Raw genomic sequence first — 16,450 nt, forward strand, 5'->3', positions numbered from 1 at the left:
CTGCCTATTGGACGATGCCGCCACTCACCCTTTCTCTCTCTCCTCCAGGCGCATTGCATTCCATGCTCGGAGCAATGGACAAAAGGGTATCCGAGGAGGTAAGGCTTTGGGCTTTCAGTTCCCCTCCCCGCCAGGTTAATAACATCAAAGGCACCTCCAATTAGTATTTTGGGGCTTTAAAAAATCGGTTTTTTAAAGAGCTTAGTTAAAATTCTCACCATCGTCAGCAGGGTTGCTTCCTATGAGCACAATGCATGTAGCAGTGCATTTATTTGCTTATTTATGTACTGTAATTGATCGCCTTTTTATTGTTTCGCCTTTTTTGTAAACCGCTTTGAGTTTTCTACAAGCAAACGGTATATATGGTGTTGTTTTTTTGAGAGAGAGAAATTCAGTCTGTGTGCGTTTGGGTTGATCTTCCTTGGGGGTCTTCTAGCTGGGCTTGTTGAAAATGCAACTCTCTCCCTCCCCCCAAAAAACCCCCATTCTTTCTTTCTTTTCCCAAGTGAATTTTTATTGTTTTCCTTGCATATTCTTTCCCAACAAATTGTAATAGCACCATACATTCCCTTTGACTCTGCCGAGTCGCGACCCCCCCTCCCTCCCCACTACTGGTATATTTATCCTCTTTCCATCACACACATCATTCTCAAATTAGTACTATTATACATTGGAGGTATTATGTCAATCCTGCTAGCGTCTTGACCTCTTTACAATTCTACTTTAAATATTCAATAAATTTACTCCAGTTATTTTGGTATCTTTGATCTCCCTGGTCCCGGATCCTCCCTGACAGCAAGTTCTGCATATTCTGTCAACTTCACCTGCCACTCCTGAATAGCTGGTATATCTTGTACTTTCCATCTTTGGGCCAGAAGGGTCCTCACAGAAGCTGTAGCATACATGAACAAATTTTGATCTTCTATTTTAATTTCTGTGCCTATTAAGCCTAATAGACACGCTTCCGGTCTTTTGGGGAAAGTATATCTAAATATTTTTTTGAGTTCATTATAAATTGATTCCCATTTTTTTTTTTACCTTGTGCAGGTCCACCACATATGGAAATAGTCCCCATCTGCCTTTTTACATTTCCAACATTTTCTTTCTTTTTTCCTATACATTTTAGCTAATTTTACTGGCGTCAAATGCCATCTATACATCATTTTTAGCAAGTTTTCCTTTAAAGCCATGGGCTTAAAAAAAAAACAACATTCTGTCTTGCAGGGCATGAAGGTCTCCTGCACCCATTTCCAGTGTGCGGCGGGGGCGTTTGCATACCTCCGGGACCACTTCCCTCATTCCTACAGCATAGACATGAGCCATCAGATCCTTAACCTCAATATCAACCTCATGCTGGTAAGATCTGGGGGTGGGGTGAGGGGAAGTCCCTCTGGCCTGGTCTGCCCCTTGGCAAAGGTGCTGAGAACAGAAGGGGAGTCAAAGGGCCAACTAGTCCACTTGCAGTGGCCAACCAGAAGCCCACATAGGAAACCAGCAATCAGGATTCGAACACAAGACCCTCTTTCTCCCCTCCTGTGGCTTCCACTAACTGGTACCCAGAAGCACAAACTGCCTCCAACTGTGGAGGCTAGAGCCAAGCCATCGTGGCTAGTGGCCATTGACAGCTGTCTCCTCCATGTATTTCCAAAGCAGAGGACAGAGCAGGGCGACTCATTGTTGTAACTGGGCTGGGCGATTTTAAAATGTGCTTCCTAGAGGTGATCTCCGCTCATGCGACAGTAGCTGCAGTGGACTGCTCTCTTGAGGTCACCTGCAGCCTTGCGTCCAAGGCTATAGAACCCTGTAACTGAGAGCATCTTGTATGCCCCGCAGAGGACCTTAAGGTCCATGAATAACCATAGTTTAGAGGTCCCGGGCCCTAAGGAAGTCAGATTATCCTCCGCCAGGGCCTTCTTAGTGATGGCTCCAGCTTGGTGGGATGCTCTGTCCCATGAGACCAGGGCCCTGCAGGATTGAACTTCCTTCTGCAGGGCCTCTAGGACAGAGCTATTCTGCCTGGCTTTCAATTTGAACTTAGCCTGATCTTTTATTCCCCTTCCTTCCCTCCCCTTTTTATGAAGATTACCCGCTCTGGGATCCCACAGCTAATTCTCCCCTGGTCTCCTTGCTGGCCCAAATAGGACTATTTTAGCCAGCTAGCCCTGGTGATCATCTGATGTTTATTGGACGAATTTCCCCCTAAATTGATTTTTGAATTCTGAATTTATTGTTATTCATGTCTTATACTGTATTTTATGCTGTTTTTTGTTGCATCAATTAAGTGTTTTAAATTTGTTGTTACCTCCCCTGGGCCCGGTTTTCTGAACCGGGAAGGGCGGGGTATAAATAAAAATTTATTCTTATTGTTTATTTCTTCGTCTCCTGCATGTCTAAAGGGCCAGGCCCAGGAGTGCCTTCTGGAGAAATCGATGCTGGACAACCGGAAGAGCTTCCTTGTGGCCAGGATCAGTGCCCAGGTGAGCAGTTTGGGGAGCCTTGAACTTGGGTGACTAGTGCCTGAAAAGTGGCCTCCCCCTGAGCCTGGGGCAGGTTAGGGCCAGTGGCGTAGCGTGGGTTGTCAGCACCCGGGGCAAGGCAAGTAATTTGCGCCCCCTAACCCGTGGATTTGCGCCCCCTAACCCTAACCCCCAGATGTTGCGCCCGGTGCAGCCGGCCCCCCCTGCACCCCCCATGCTACGCCACTGGTTAGGGCCTTCCTCTAAAGCAGCCAGGTGCATTTTTTGCTGTGCAGTTAGGTTTGCTTGACAGGGCTGTCCCACATGCCCTTCCCAATGGAGCTGTAGAATCAGACAAGACCCCCAAAGGCCATCTAGCCCAACCCTTTGCAATGCAGTAATTCCATTTCAAGAATCCTTGACAGATGGCTGTCCAAATTCTGCATTAAAACCTCCAGTGAAAGAGAGTCCACTTACCTTTAGAAAGTTCTTCCAAATGTTCAGATGGGTTCTCCTTTGTCGTGATACACATCCGTCAGTTCGGCTCCTGCAGTGGGGAAAATTTGTCAGCGTCTAAAGCAGCAGTCACTCAGAACCTTTCCTACCCTCCCCAAATTCCCTTCCCAAGGTGGTGGATTACTACAAAGAAGCGTGTCGAGCTTTGGAGAACTCTGAAACAGCCTCCCTGCTGGGGAAGATTCAGAAGGACTGGAAAAAGCTGGTGCAGATGAAGATCTACTATTTTGCTGCCGTGGCCCATGTGAGTATCCTGGGGGGACTCTGCTCTGGTGAGCTGGGCTTCACCCAACATGACCTCCCCACACTTAATCCTTTGGTTAGATAAAGGTAAAGGGACCCCTGACCATTAGGTCCAGTTGTGGCCGACTCTGGGGTTGCGGCGCTCATCTCGTTTAACTGGCCAAGGGAGCCGGCGTACAGCTTCCGGGTCATGTGGCCGGTATGACTAAGCCGCTTCTGGCGAACCAGAGCAGCGCACGGAAATGCCGTTTACCTTCCCGCCGGAGCGGTACCTATTTATCTACTTGCACTGGTGTGATTTCGAACTGCTGGGTTGGCAGGAGCAGGAACCGAGCAACGGGAGCTCACCCCATCGCGGGGATTCGAACCGCCGACCTTCTGATCGGCAAGTCCTAGGCTCTGTGGTTTAAGCCACAGCGCCACCCACATCCCTTGGTTAGATAAGAGAAAACTTTATTCGCATTAGCCAATGGCCATAGCAACAGTAAAACATACAGTAAACGCAGAAAAGGAAGTTTGGTATAAGAGCACATTTCAAAGACCTGAATCAGCCGTCAGTTAGTTGCCCTTATTCTGATTGCCCCTGCTATGAACCTAGCAACCTTTGCTGATATCTGCTCATTTTGATCTGATAGAAGAACGTTCATCGTGGCAGTGATTGAGCGCCCTGGGATGGTTAGTACGAGTGGGGAGATGATCTCGTTCCTCAGGTCTTTGTAGAGAGTACAAGACAGGAGGGCGAGTGCCACTGTTTTGGTGCTGCCATCTCCACAGGGGCAAAGACGTTTCTCAGGTGGGATTTTTTGGAATCGACCCTCAAGTACCGCAGATGGCAAAACACCCAGTCTTGCAAGTGTAAAAGGACGTCTGTATTTTGGGATAATAAGTGTGTGCAGATACGGGGCCAGAGAATCAAAATGGAGAGGTGGAAAATAAACATACCCTACCTGCCCGCGGGCTGTCTCACCAGAGTGGTGCATGCTCTGGTTATCTCCTGCTTGGACTACTGCAATGCGCTCTACGTGGGACTACCTTTGAAGGTGATCCGGAAACTACAACTAATCAGAATGCGGCAGCTAGACTGGTGACTGGGAGCAGCCGCTGAGACCACATAACACCGGTCTTGAAAGACCTACATTGGCTCCTAGTACGTTTCCGAGCACAATTCAAAGTGTTGGTGCTGACCTTTCAAGCCGTAAACGGCCTCGGTCCAGTATACCTGAAGGAGCGTCTCCACCCCCATCGTTCTGCCCGGACACTGAGGTCCAGCACCGAGGGCCTTCTGCCGGTTCCCTCGCTGTGAGAAGCCAAGTTACAGGGAACCAGGCAGAGGGCCTTCTCGGTAGAAGACATCTGAAGGCAGCCCTTTTTAGGGAAGCTTTTAACGTTTGATGCATTACTGTATTTTAATATTTTGTTGGAAGCCGCCCAGAGTGGCTGGGGAAGCCCAGCCAGATGGACGGGATATAAATAATAAATTATTATTATTATTATTATTATCCTTTGGTTTGTGTTGGAACCTGAAGGCTGTTATTGGCTCTGTCGTCTCAACCCTCACTGGGATAGGAGCACTGGAATGATGCTTTATGGGACGAACTCGCCTCTCTGTTCCTCCCGGCCCCTTCTGTCTATGGGATTTTGTGTGGGGGTTGAGCTTTTGATTTCTGCTTCCTGCTCGAGGGATGAGGGTTTGTGGGGCGGATGGAGGCGATCCCAGATTGTGAGGTAGTGAGGTAGTGCCTGGGACCAACCCAGGGGTGCTGTGTCTGGCTGGCTGCTACAACTGTGATTCTTCTCTGTCTTTCAGTTGCACATGGGGAAACAGGCGGAGGAGCAGCAGAAGTATGGCGAGAGGGTAAGCCTGTTTGCTTCCAAAGTTCTGGGGTGAGTGGGGAACTCACAAACTGCTTGCCGCGGTAGATCTCCTGGATGATAGGAGGTGAAAAGATAGCCATCTTCAAATACCTGAAGGGCTGTCATGTGGGCGATGGAACAAGCTTGTTTCACGCTGCTCCAGAGAGGGGGACCGGAACCAGCATTTTCAAATTACGAGGAACGAGATTCTGACTCAATATTTTGAAGAATTGACAGTAGGAGCCGTTTGACAGTGGAACTGGCTCCCTCGGAAAGTGGTGGGCTCTTCTTCTTTGGAGGTCTTTGTTGTTGTTGTTGTTTAGTCGTTTAGTCGTGTCCGACTCTTCGTGACCCCATGGACCAGAGAACGCCAGGCACCTCTGTCCTCCACTGCCTCCCGCAGTTTGGTCAAACTCATGCTGGTAACCTCAAAAACACTATCCAACCATCTCGTCCTCTGCCGTCCCCTTCTCCTTGTGCCCTCCATCTTTCCCAACATCAGGGTCTTCTCCAGGGAGTCTTCTCTTCTCATGAGGTGGCCAAAGTACTGGAGCCTCAGCTTCACAATCTGTCCTTCCAGTGAGCACTCAGGGTTGATTTCCTTCAGTATGGAGAGGTTTGATCTTCTTGCAGTCCATGGGACTCTCAAGAGTCTCCTCCAGCATCATAATTCAAAAGCATCAATTCTTCGGCGATCAGCCTTCTTTATGGTCCAGCTCTCACTTCCATACATCACTACTGAGAAAACCATAGCTTTAACTATACGAACCTTTGTTGGCAAGGTGATGTCTCTACTTCTCAAGATGCTGTCTAGGCCTGTCATTGCCCTTCTCCCAAGAAGCAGGCGTCTTTTAATTTCGTGGCTGCTGTCACCATCTGCAGTGATCATTGAGCCCAAGAAAGTAAAATCTCTCACTACCTCCATTTCTTCCCCTTCTATTTGCCAGGAGGTGATGGGACCAGTGGCCATGATCTTCGTTTTTTTGATGTTGAGCTTCAGACCATATTTTGCGCTCTCCTCTTTCACCCTCATTAAAAGGTTCTTTAATTCCTCCTCACTTTCTGCCATCAAGGTTGTGTCATCTGCATATCTGAGGTTGTTGATATTTCTTCCGGCAATCTTAATTCCGGCTAGGGATTCATCCAGCCCAGCCTTTCGCATGATGAATTCTGCATATAAGTTAAATAAGCAGGGAGACAAAATACAGCCTTGTCATACTCCTTTCCCAATTTTGAACCAATCAGTTGTTCCATATCCAGTTCTAACTGTAGCTTCTTGTCCCACATAGAGATTTCTCAGGAGACAGATGAGGTGATCTGGCACTCCCATTTCTTTAAGAACTTGCCATAGTTTGCCGTGGTCGACACAGTCAAAGGCTTTTGCATAGTCAATGAAGCAGAAGTAGATGTCTTTCTGGAACTCTCTAGCTTTCTCCATAATCCAGCGCATGTTTGCAATTTGGTCTCTGGTTCCTCTGCCTCTTCTAAATCCAGCTTGCACTTCGGGGAGTTCTTGGTCCACATACTGCTTGAGCCTTCCTTGTAGAATTTTAAGCATAACCTTGCTAGCGTGTGAAATGAGTGCAATTGTGCAATTGGAGGTCTTTAAGCAGAGGTTAAGGGACGCGGGTGGCGCTGTGGGTTAAACTGCAGAGCCTAGGACTTGCCGATCAGAAGGTCAGCAGTTCAAATCCCCGCGACGGGGTGAGCTCCCGTTGCTCGGTCCCTGCTCCTGCCAACCTAGCAGTTCGTTGTTTTTTTTATATAAATATTTATTAGGGTTTCCAATTTAATACAGACATAAATACCACAAAAAAAGAAACAAATAATACACAAAAAAGAAAAATACAAAAATATCAAAAAACAAAAACAATTTAAAACAAAACAAGACATAACAAATATAATTCCCATCACTTATTTCCGTTACCTTATGTCTCGGACCTCCTCTCACCTCCCCCTTTTGTATTCCAAGTCAAATCTTATTTCAGCAAATTCTTATTATAACTTAATATAAATTATCTTAGCTTATTACTCAACCTTTGCATTACAGCTGGTAACCACTTAATTTCAATCCAACATCATTCTAACATTCATTAATTTTACAATATTTCTGTAAATAGTCTTTAAATTTCCTCCAGTCCTCTTCCGCCGACTCTTTTCCCTGGTCTCGGATTCTGCCAGTCATTTCTGCCAATCCCATGTAGTCGGTCATCTTCATCTGCCATTCTTCCAGCGTGGGTAGATCTTGTGTCTTCCAATATTTTGCGATGAGAATTCTTGCTGCTGTTGTCGCATACATAAAGAAAGTTCTGTCCTTCTTTGACACCAATTGGCCGACCATGCCCAGGAGGAAGGCCTCTGTTTTTTTCAAGAAGGTATACTTAAATACCTTTTTCATTTCATTATAAATCATTTCCCAGAAAGCCTTAATCCTTGGGCATGTCCACCAAAGGTGAAAGAATGTACCTTCAGTCTCCTTACATTTCCAACATTTGTTATCGGGCAAATGATATATTTTTGCAAGATCGACTGGGGTCACCTATAAATCATTTTCATAATATTCTCTTTTAAGGCAATACACGCAGTGAACTTTAAACCGGTGATCCATAACTGTTCCCAGTCAGCAAACATAATATTATGTCCAACGTCTTGTGCCCATTTAATCATAGCTGACTTCACCGTTTCGTCCTGAGTATTCCATTTCAGCAGCAAGTTATACATCTTTGACAAGTTCTTTGTTCTAGGTTCTAACAATTCTGTTTCTAATTTCGATTTTTCCACCTGGAATCCAATTTTTTTATCCAGTTTATAAGCCTCCATTATCTGATAGTAATGAAGCCAATCTCGTACTTCACTTTTTAGTTTCTCAAAACTCTGCAATTTCAATTTGTCTCCCTCTTGTTCCAAAATCTCACAATATTTTGGCCATTTGGACTCCATATTAAGTCTTTTAAATGCTTTAGCTTCCATTGGTGACAACCACCTTGGAGTTGTGTTTTCCAATAGATCTTTAACCTAGCAGTTCGAAAGCACGTCAAAGTCCAAGTAGATAAATAGGTACCGCTCCAGCGGGAAGGTAAATGGCGTTTCCGTACGCTGCTCTGGTTCACCAGAAGCGGCTTAGTCATGCTGGCCACGTGACCTGGAAGCTGTACGCCGGCTATCTTGGCCAAGAAAGCGAGATGAGCGCCGCAACCCCAGAGTCGGTCACGACTGGACCTAATGGTCAGGGGGTCCCTTTACCTTTTAAGCAGAGGTTGGCTGGCCATGTGTCAGGGATTTTAAGCTGTGGGTTGGACTAGATGTCCTTGGGGTGCCTTCTGACTCTACAATTCTGTGATTTTGCAATAGGTGAGGGGTAGAGAGACTGGGGCAGGTTTTGCGCTTTCCGTGGTGCTGAAACTTGTAATACAGGCTTCATATATATATAATTTTTTTAGATTTTAACATACAATTTTCAACAGTAATTATGAAGGGATGGGTTTCCAAAACCCAAAAACTGTCTGTGCAGGCAGTTTTAAACTGCACCAAAATTCCTATTTTTCCTTAGCTAAAATGCATAAACTCAAGCCGTTGAGTAAATCCATAAGAAGAACAAAGCTCTCTCCCTTATCAGTCCGTGGCGGCAATGAGTGACCTTGCCAAGTTCCAGTACAGCAGGGACGATGCGTGTGTGCCTTATCTTATGTGCTGACCACAAAGACGCGCAGACCCACGTCTGGGAACAACGCCAGAGTGTGTTCTCGGAAATGGTGACCTCTGCGTCCCAGATAAGAGTAGGAAGCGGAAGATCCTTTTATGGTCAGAAGTACAGGAAGGAAGATCCTTTTATGGTTGAGAGTACCAGAGCAGGAACATCTGTGATGTCAACCTGTGTACGTAGGCCGACGTGGTTGGGCTCCTAGGGGAGGAGTGAGAGGGCGCCTGGAGGTTATATAAACTGCATGAAACCTGTCATTTCTTTGGACTTGCTGTGGACTTCTGCTGTCCGGAGAGCAGAATAAACTCTTTCTTTGAACCAACCTCGGTGTCATTTTTACTTCCTTCCTCATGTCCCGGAGCAACCCAGACCCAATCGGTGAACTCCAATAAGGCTACAATTAAACATACTTTTACATCTTATTCAATTTTTTTGACTTCCATCAGTCCTGTCTGAAAATTTCCCAGTCTAATCTCTTAGTATGCATTTCTTATCTTCCCTATTACATTTCAAACTCATAACCAATATCTCTACCCTTTTCTATTTTGTAACACTTCGTATATTTCTCCTCACAAAACTTCTTGTAGTCCTACTAGCGTAATTTGTCGATTGCAGCTGCTCTTCAAATAATTCCTATACTTCTTCCAATCTTCTGTAAATCTCTGGTCCCGCAGGTTTTGAATTCTTCCTGTCATTTTGTCCAATTCTGCATAGTCCATTAATTTCGTCTTCCATTCTTCTTTCGTTGGAATTTCTTCTCGCTTCCGTTTCTGGGCTAAGAGTTCTCTTGCCGCTGTTGTTGCATATAAGAACAATTTAACATCTTGCCTATTAATGTCTTGGCCTTGTAATACAGGCTTCTAATTGACCACAACTTTTGCTTGCCCCAAACAGCGAAACCTTCAGCCTTGCCCTTGTATTGTTGATGTTACAATAACTGAAGGACATCTGTGGTTGGGAGGTGGGGTTAGAAGGGGAGGAGGCAGAGGGGAGAGCGAGGAATCCCAACCTTCTCTCCCTGGTGCAGACCTCCCTTTGAAGCCCTTGCCAGGATGAGTCCAGAAGGAGTGTCTTCTGTTCCCTTGCCACGTCTGTGACTACCTAAGGCGCTAGTCCTCACACATGGCAGGTGTGGCGGAAGCCCTGCGAATGGACTTCAGGCTGCAAATGGGGCTTCTTGTGATGAGATGACCCTCTGTTATGGCACTCCCTGCATGCAAGTTTTCTATCTGCACGGAATTTGGGTGTGTTGTAAGAAAGACTGCCTTATGGGGTATTCCAGAGCCCATATAAAGTCCTTAAGTGGGTTCCCTATTGGTAGGAGAAAGTAACAGGGGCCAACCAGAGTATATTGAGAAGCAAAGTGGCTAGTAAGCCTGATCTTTATTCAAGGAACTGTTGCAACAGGGTCCCCACTCACCACACGCAGGAGGGAGGAGAACCCTGAACAATGGTGCACAAGACCCTATATAGACCTTTGAAATTGCCCACCCTGTAGCCCAAGACCACCCCCTGAAACATCATACATGCATCACAGAAGGGAGGCGGTCTTTAGCAGAAATCCTGTCTTCTAGGATACCTGATAATGGTCACTGGTTGCATTACCTGGGCAGTCTAGCCTATTCATACACAAATATGTCCTTATTAGTGTATTCTTGGTCTTTGTGGAAGCCGCCCAGAGTGGCTGGGGAAGCCCAGCCAGAAGGGCGGGGTACAAATAATAAATTATTATTATTATTATTATTATTATTATTATTATTATTATTATTATTAAGACAGGATTTGCAAGCAAAAAGGCAGTGGGAAGGGATTCCCCATTTGCCTCCCTTACTGCAGTGGACTATTGGAGGTCATTGGGAGAATCAAAATGGCTTCGGGATTGATATTCAATACTATTGCAGACATGCTGTTCATATATTTTGATATGCATGCATTTATGAATATTTATTCTAAGTTTTGAGACCTTAAAACTCTTAGAACATGTGTGAGAGAAAGGCTCAGTTTTCTTACTTTTAATAGAAAGCATAGCCCGTTTGACAGTGGACTTTGGTTGTCTGAATCTCTGCCCCCTTTGCAGGTCATCTACTTCCAGAGTGCTCTGGACAAGCTCAATGAAGCCATCAAACTGGCCAAGGTACACCTTTCTTCCTACCCCCTTCCCGAAAGTGGCTTGAAAAGTTATTTAGTTAAACTGTGGAGGCAATGATGGCCCCCAACTTGGATGGTATTAAAATGGAGCAATGGATCCAAACTACAAGAAAGAAGATTCCACCTAAACATTAGGAAGAACTTCCTGACAGTAAGAGCTGTCAATTTGCTGCCAGGGAGTGTGGTGGAGTCTCCTTCTTTGGAGGTCTTTAAGCAGAGGCTTGACAACCATATGTCAGAGTGCTCTGATGGTGTTTCCTGCTTGGCAGGGGGTTGGACTCCATGGCCCTGGTGGTCTCTTCCAACTCTATGATTCTATGATTCTAAAAGAGGATTGGACCAATTGATGGAGGAGAGGGCTGTTGATGGCTGCGTCCCCTCCCCGCTGCCCCCCTTGCCTCTTAGCTTCCCACTAGAGAATCCCCCCAAGGGACACGGGTGGCGCTGTGGCTTAAACCACTGAGCCTAGGACTTGCCTATCAGAAGGTCGGCGGTTCGAATCCCTGCAACGGGGTGAGCTCCCGTTGCTCGGTCCCAACTCCTGCCAACCTAGCAGTTCCAAAGCATGTCCAAGTGCAAGTAGATAAATAGGTACCACTCCAGCGGGAAGCTAAACGGCATTTCCGTGCACTGCTCTGGTTCGCCAGAAGCGGCTTAGTCTTGCTGGCCACATGACCCGGAAGCTGTACGCCGGCTCCCTCGGCCAGTAAAGTGAGTTGAGCGCCGCAACCCCAGAGTCGGCCACGACTTGACCTAATGGTCAGGGGTCCCTTTACCTTTACCTAGAGAATCCCCCCAGTGGCTGCTACTGCCTACTTTGGGAATTGTTGGTGTACCTTTATCCCGCCTCCCGCCATCTCTGCCTGCGGACCACCTGCTTATTATGGATATGTTTTGAACCTGACATTTCCCCTTTCAGGGTCAGCCTGAGACAGTGCAGGAAGCCCTGAGGTTCACCATGGATGTCATTGGAGGAAAGTGAGTCGCTGCTACCTGTTAACTCTTTGCATGCCTGGGCCTGGGTCCCTGTCACACCAGTTCCCTTCCCTAATCTCAGTTCTGCACCAAGAGAACCTGCCTGGTGCAGAGGGGGGGGGGAGCGCACTCCTGTCCAGAAATTGGGAGACCCACTGTCAATCAGAATTCAGATGTTGACGGGTCTGATGGTCTCACCCGTAGACTTTTGCTTTGCTCAGTTCTGCTCTTCCAGGCATTCCCTGCGTATTTTTGTGATTCTGTGAAACCATGAGGGTTAGAAAACCTTTTTTATTTTTAACACACCATGCGCTTGGATTCCTAAGTTACTCTACATAGAGTAATGATTTCAAGAAACGCACGCATGGGAGAAGAACGAGGCTCTCCCAGGTGAGAGCTGGGAGCGTCCACCCCCTTTTTATGCGAGACAAGGGTTAATTAAGATCTCCCTCTGATAAAGGCATAGACCTTTGCTTTGCTCAGTTCTGTTCTTCCAGGCATTCCCTCCGTATTTTTGTGATTCTGTGAAACCATGAGGACTAGAAAACCTTTTTTTAAAAAACTAACAACAACAACAACAATAATAATAAATTGTATTTATACCCCGCCCTCCCTGGCCAGAGCTGGGCTCAGGGCAGCTAATACCAGTAAAATTACAGTAAAAACATAATGGGGGGGGGGGAACCAATTTAAAATACAGGTTAAAATGCAATTTAAAATTCAGCCTCATTTTAAAAGTAGCCCATGGATCAAAACGGTAAGGGAAGGGAAACATGAGGGTCAGACCGAGTCCAAACCAAAGGCCAAGCGGATCAGCTCTGTCTTGCAGGCCCTGCGGAAAGATGTCAAGTCCCGCAGGGCCCTAGTCTCTTGTGACAGAGCGTTCCACCAAGTTGGGGCCAGTACTGAAAAGGCCCTGGCCCTAGTTGAGACCAATCGAACCACATTGCGACCTGGGACCTCCAAAATGTTGTCATTTGTGGACCATGCGTTTGGATTTCTAAGTTACTCTACATAGAGTAATGAATTCAAGAAATACACGCATGGGAAAAGGACGAGACGCTCACAGTTGAGAGCTTTGAGGGTCCACCCCCTTTTTATGCGAGAAAAATGTTAATTAAGATCTCCCTCTAATAGAGAGCTTTGCATTATTTTCTTCCTCTTTATTTACTTTTTCCATTTTTATTCAGATTCATCTGTTTTTTATTGTATTCTATGTTGGGAAAGTTTCAATTGAAAAAGAAAGAAATGCACACAGATTTGCAAGTTTTCACTTTGGGCTTGGGAAGTAAGGAGTTACTGACCAGAACACCCCCACCTCCTTCCCTCTTTCCAAGTTTGGCTTTTGCCTACTATTCCCCACATTTCTGGAGCCCCCCCTAAAAAAGTCCCCCTGTCTGTAGTTGTGGTTCCTGTGACTTTGGGTGTGGGGCATCCCTAAACATAACACCCTTTGAAAACCCTTTGATATTGGTTGCTTTCTTGGAACTGTACTTGGAGCAAAAATATGTGATACTTCTTCCTGAGCATCTGCCCCCAAAGAGCCCCCGCCCAGCAGCAACGCCCTTCAAGCCTGTTGTCGCTTTGCAGGTACAACTCTGCCAAAAAGGACAATGACTTCATCTACCATGAAGCTGTCCCTGCTCTGGATACCTTGCAGTCGGTGAAAGGTAAAGTCAAGACACTCTGTTTTCACAGAATTGTAGAGTTGGACTGCCTCCAGCGGTCAGGAGTTCAGCCTACACTCGAGTAGGACCCTGGCAGAGACTCATGCCCGACTGGCATGTTCTCTCCCTCCTGGCCGATCGTTCGGGAGCTTCAGAAGCTTTCTTCAGCCCGAACATCACAGCGACCGATGCCAACCGACACCGGCACACTTGGGGATCCGCAGAGTGTTCGCAGTTTGCATGACAGAACCCCAGCAACTCAGCATTTTGGCTAATCTACTTTATTTACATATAAACACACACGGAGCACTGCAACATGGCTCCCTCTCTCTCTAGCATCAGACAGCAAAGAGAAAAAGAACAAAGGACAACAGTCCCACTTCACGGAACACAGGAACACAAACATCCTGTCTCCGTCACTTCCCACTCTGTGGAGTCAAAACATATGCAGGAATATCTTCCACAACGTGTGACTCAAACCCACAACCCTGAGATTAAGACTCTCACGCTCTACCAGCTGAGCTATCCCAGCTTTGGAGCAATCCCTATCGCCTTCTCTGTCTGCTGGTCTTGGGTAGGGCAGAAGGAGCCCATCCTTCCCCAACCAGGCGCCCTCCAGATGTTTTGGACTACAACTCCCATCATGCATTTTTCCGCAACATCCATCATATTGGATGTAGCATAGGGCTACCCAAAGCATAAATGTGCAGCGGGTAGTTATGAAAGCTGATCGGCATCACTTTTGGCTGCCTTTTGATGACGATCAAAAACGTTCTTATTCTCCCAGGCTTTGAGCGGAGGCTAGCGGGGGATCTTACGTCAGATGTTTCCTGCTGACGCAGTGATATTGGGGAAGGTTTCGCTGCATCTTGATGGGCTGGGCTTTTGTGGCAGTGATTGGCCGCTGTCTTACCTTGTCTTTTGTTGTGGGCCGTTCAGATTTCTTTACAACTTGTTAAATCACTGCCCACAAAAGTGAGGAAGGGTGGGATATAAATGTAGTTGTAATAATAAAAGCCAAATAAGCATGCAGGACTGGGTAAACTTAAACATTTACAGAAGCTACATGATTATCAGCACTCCATGGGTCATAAGTATCACCTCTAGGGACACGGGTGGTTCTGTAGTCTAAACCACTGAGCCTCTTGGGCTTGCCGATCAGAAGGGGTGAGCTCCCGTTGCTCTGTTCCAGCTCCTCCCAACCTAGCAGTTCCAAAGCACACTAGTTCAAGTAGATAAATAGATACCACTCCGGCGGGAAGATAAACGGCATTTCCATGCGCTCTGGTTTCCGTCACAGTGTTCTGGTGCTCCAGAAGCGGTTTAGTCCTGCTGGCCACATGACCCGGAAAACTGTTTACGGACAAACGCCGGCTCCCTTGGCCTGAAAGCAAGATGAGCGCCACAACCCCATAGTTGCCTTTGACTGGACTTAACCATCCAGGGGTCCTTTACCTTTACCTTTTTTAGGAATCAACTCTCTGTTCTCAAGTGCTTTATTAACCCAATATTACTTCATCTGCAGGCGCTCCTCTGGTGAAAGCCCTTCCTGTCAACCCCACAGACCCGGCTGTCACAGGCCCCGACATTTTTGCCAAGCTGGTTCCAATGGCTGCCCATGAGGCCTCTTCGCTCTACAGGTGAGCAGCTGCTTTGCATTCTGGGAGACTGTTTTGCCTGCCAGGTCCATGGGGGGGGTGCAGGAAAACAGGTGGGGATTAAAGAGTCGAGATGAGAGGCTTGATAGCAAGGCAAGGAGAAGAAGGGAAAGAAGAAGAAGGAGAAGAATTTATTATTTATACGAAGAAGAAGAAGTTATTATTGGACCCGTTAAAGGGTAAAATAGCATTGTGAAATAATTTAAAATGAATTGGGGAAAAGGTTTAAAAGTACTTTCCAAAAAAAACCCCCACCAGATTCCTTTTTGTTGGGGATAATTCAGACGGAAATCTCCAGGTGTCAAAAAAAGGCTATCTATGTATGCCACTACTGCGGCCCGTGTTTTGTTAGCCCAAAAATGGAAAATGAGTGAATGGCAACTTAAGCTGATGGAATACACGCAGCTTGTGGACCTCTAGCCAAAATGGACACAGGGCAAAGCGCTGCATCTCTGTGCATGGAGCGGTTTGGCTTCTGCGCATGCACGAGCAACAAACCCAGAAATAACCCGTTCTGGTACTTCTGGGTTTACCATGGACGTTCGCCGGAACGGACGCTAGACAAGGTGGACGTTCGCGGAGGTATTGCTGTATAGAATAAGCCTCTCTGTTTCCTTTGCAGCGAAGAGAAGGCCAAGCTGCTGAGAGAAGTGATGGCCAAGATCGACGCCAAAAACGAAGTCCTGGAGTACGTATTTAAGGCTCGCGGGATCTGGGACCCTGACGTTGGGACGGGGGAAGCATCCCCAAATTCGGCCCTCCAGATGTTTTGGGACTACAGTTCCCATCATCCCTGACCACTGATCATGTTAGCTAGGGATGATGGGAGTTGTAGTCCCAAAACATCTGGAGGGCCGAGTTTGGGGATGCCCGTTGATTTCCAGTCCTTTTGAGGCTCCGCCTATTGATGGGATCATCCAAGCTCTGCCCTGTGACCCCTCCTGTCACACTTCTTTCTTTGTAGACAATTCATGGACTCGTTGCAGCTGGACCCCGAGACCGTTGACAACCTGGACATGTACAACCACATCCCGCCCGTCTTGATGGAGAAATGCGCAGCGCTCAGCGTGCGCCCAGAGACCGTGAAAAACCTTGTTCAGTCCATGCAGGGTAAGTTTATGAGACTGGAGATGAGGTGTGTGCGTGCGTGCGTGCAAGGAAGAGACCGCTCAGGTTTTTACCAGGGGTGGAGAACTTGTGATGGAGTTGCTGAGGGACTAGCTGCTTGTTTAA

The 16,450-nt window shown here is 46.9% G+C and overlaps 1 protein-coding gene across 1 annotated transcript in view; it reads left to right on the forward strand.

The window, feature by feature from the left end:
• The window catches only part of PTPN23 (protein tyrosine phosphatase non-receptor type 23), a 60,573-nt gene that overhangs the window by 18,545 nt on the left and 25,578 nt on the right, over positions 1 to 16,450 (forward strand). The window contains exons 5-15 of the mRNA XM_081931440.1: positions 49 to 98; positions 1,225 to 1,356; positions 2,397 to 2,477; positions 3,085 to 3,216; positions 5,023 to 5,070; positions 10,847 to 10,903; positions 11,837 to 11,895; positions 13,483 to 13,562; positions 15,085 to 15,199; positions 15,840 to 15,905; positions 16,182 to 16,327. Of these exons, the coding sequence (XP_081787566.1) occupies positions 49 to 98; positions 1,225 to 1,356; positions 2,397 to 2,477; positions 3,085 to 3,216; positions 5,023 to 5,070; positions 10,847 to 10,903; positions 11,837 to 11,895; positions 13,483 to 13,562; positions 15,085 to 15,199; positions 15,840 to 15,905; positions 16,182 to 16,327 (966 nt within the window). The remainder of the gene's footprint in view (positions 1 to 48; positions 99 to 1,224; positions 1,357 to 2,396; positions 2,478 to 3,084; positions 3,217 to 5,022; positions 5,071 to 10,846; positions 10,904 to 11,836; positions 11,896 to 13,482; positions 13,563 to 15,084; positions 15,200 to 15,839; positions 15,906 to 16,181; positions 16,328 to 16,450) is intronic.

Source organism: Podarcis melisellensis (genome assembly GCF_964234715.1).
Source record: "Podarcis melisellensis genome assembly, chromosome: 12".
In the NCBI taxonomy this organism is placed as follows: domain Eukaryota; kingdom Metazoa; phylum Chordata; class Lepidosauria; order Squamata; family Lacertidae; genus Podarcis; species Podarcis melisellensis.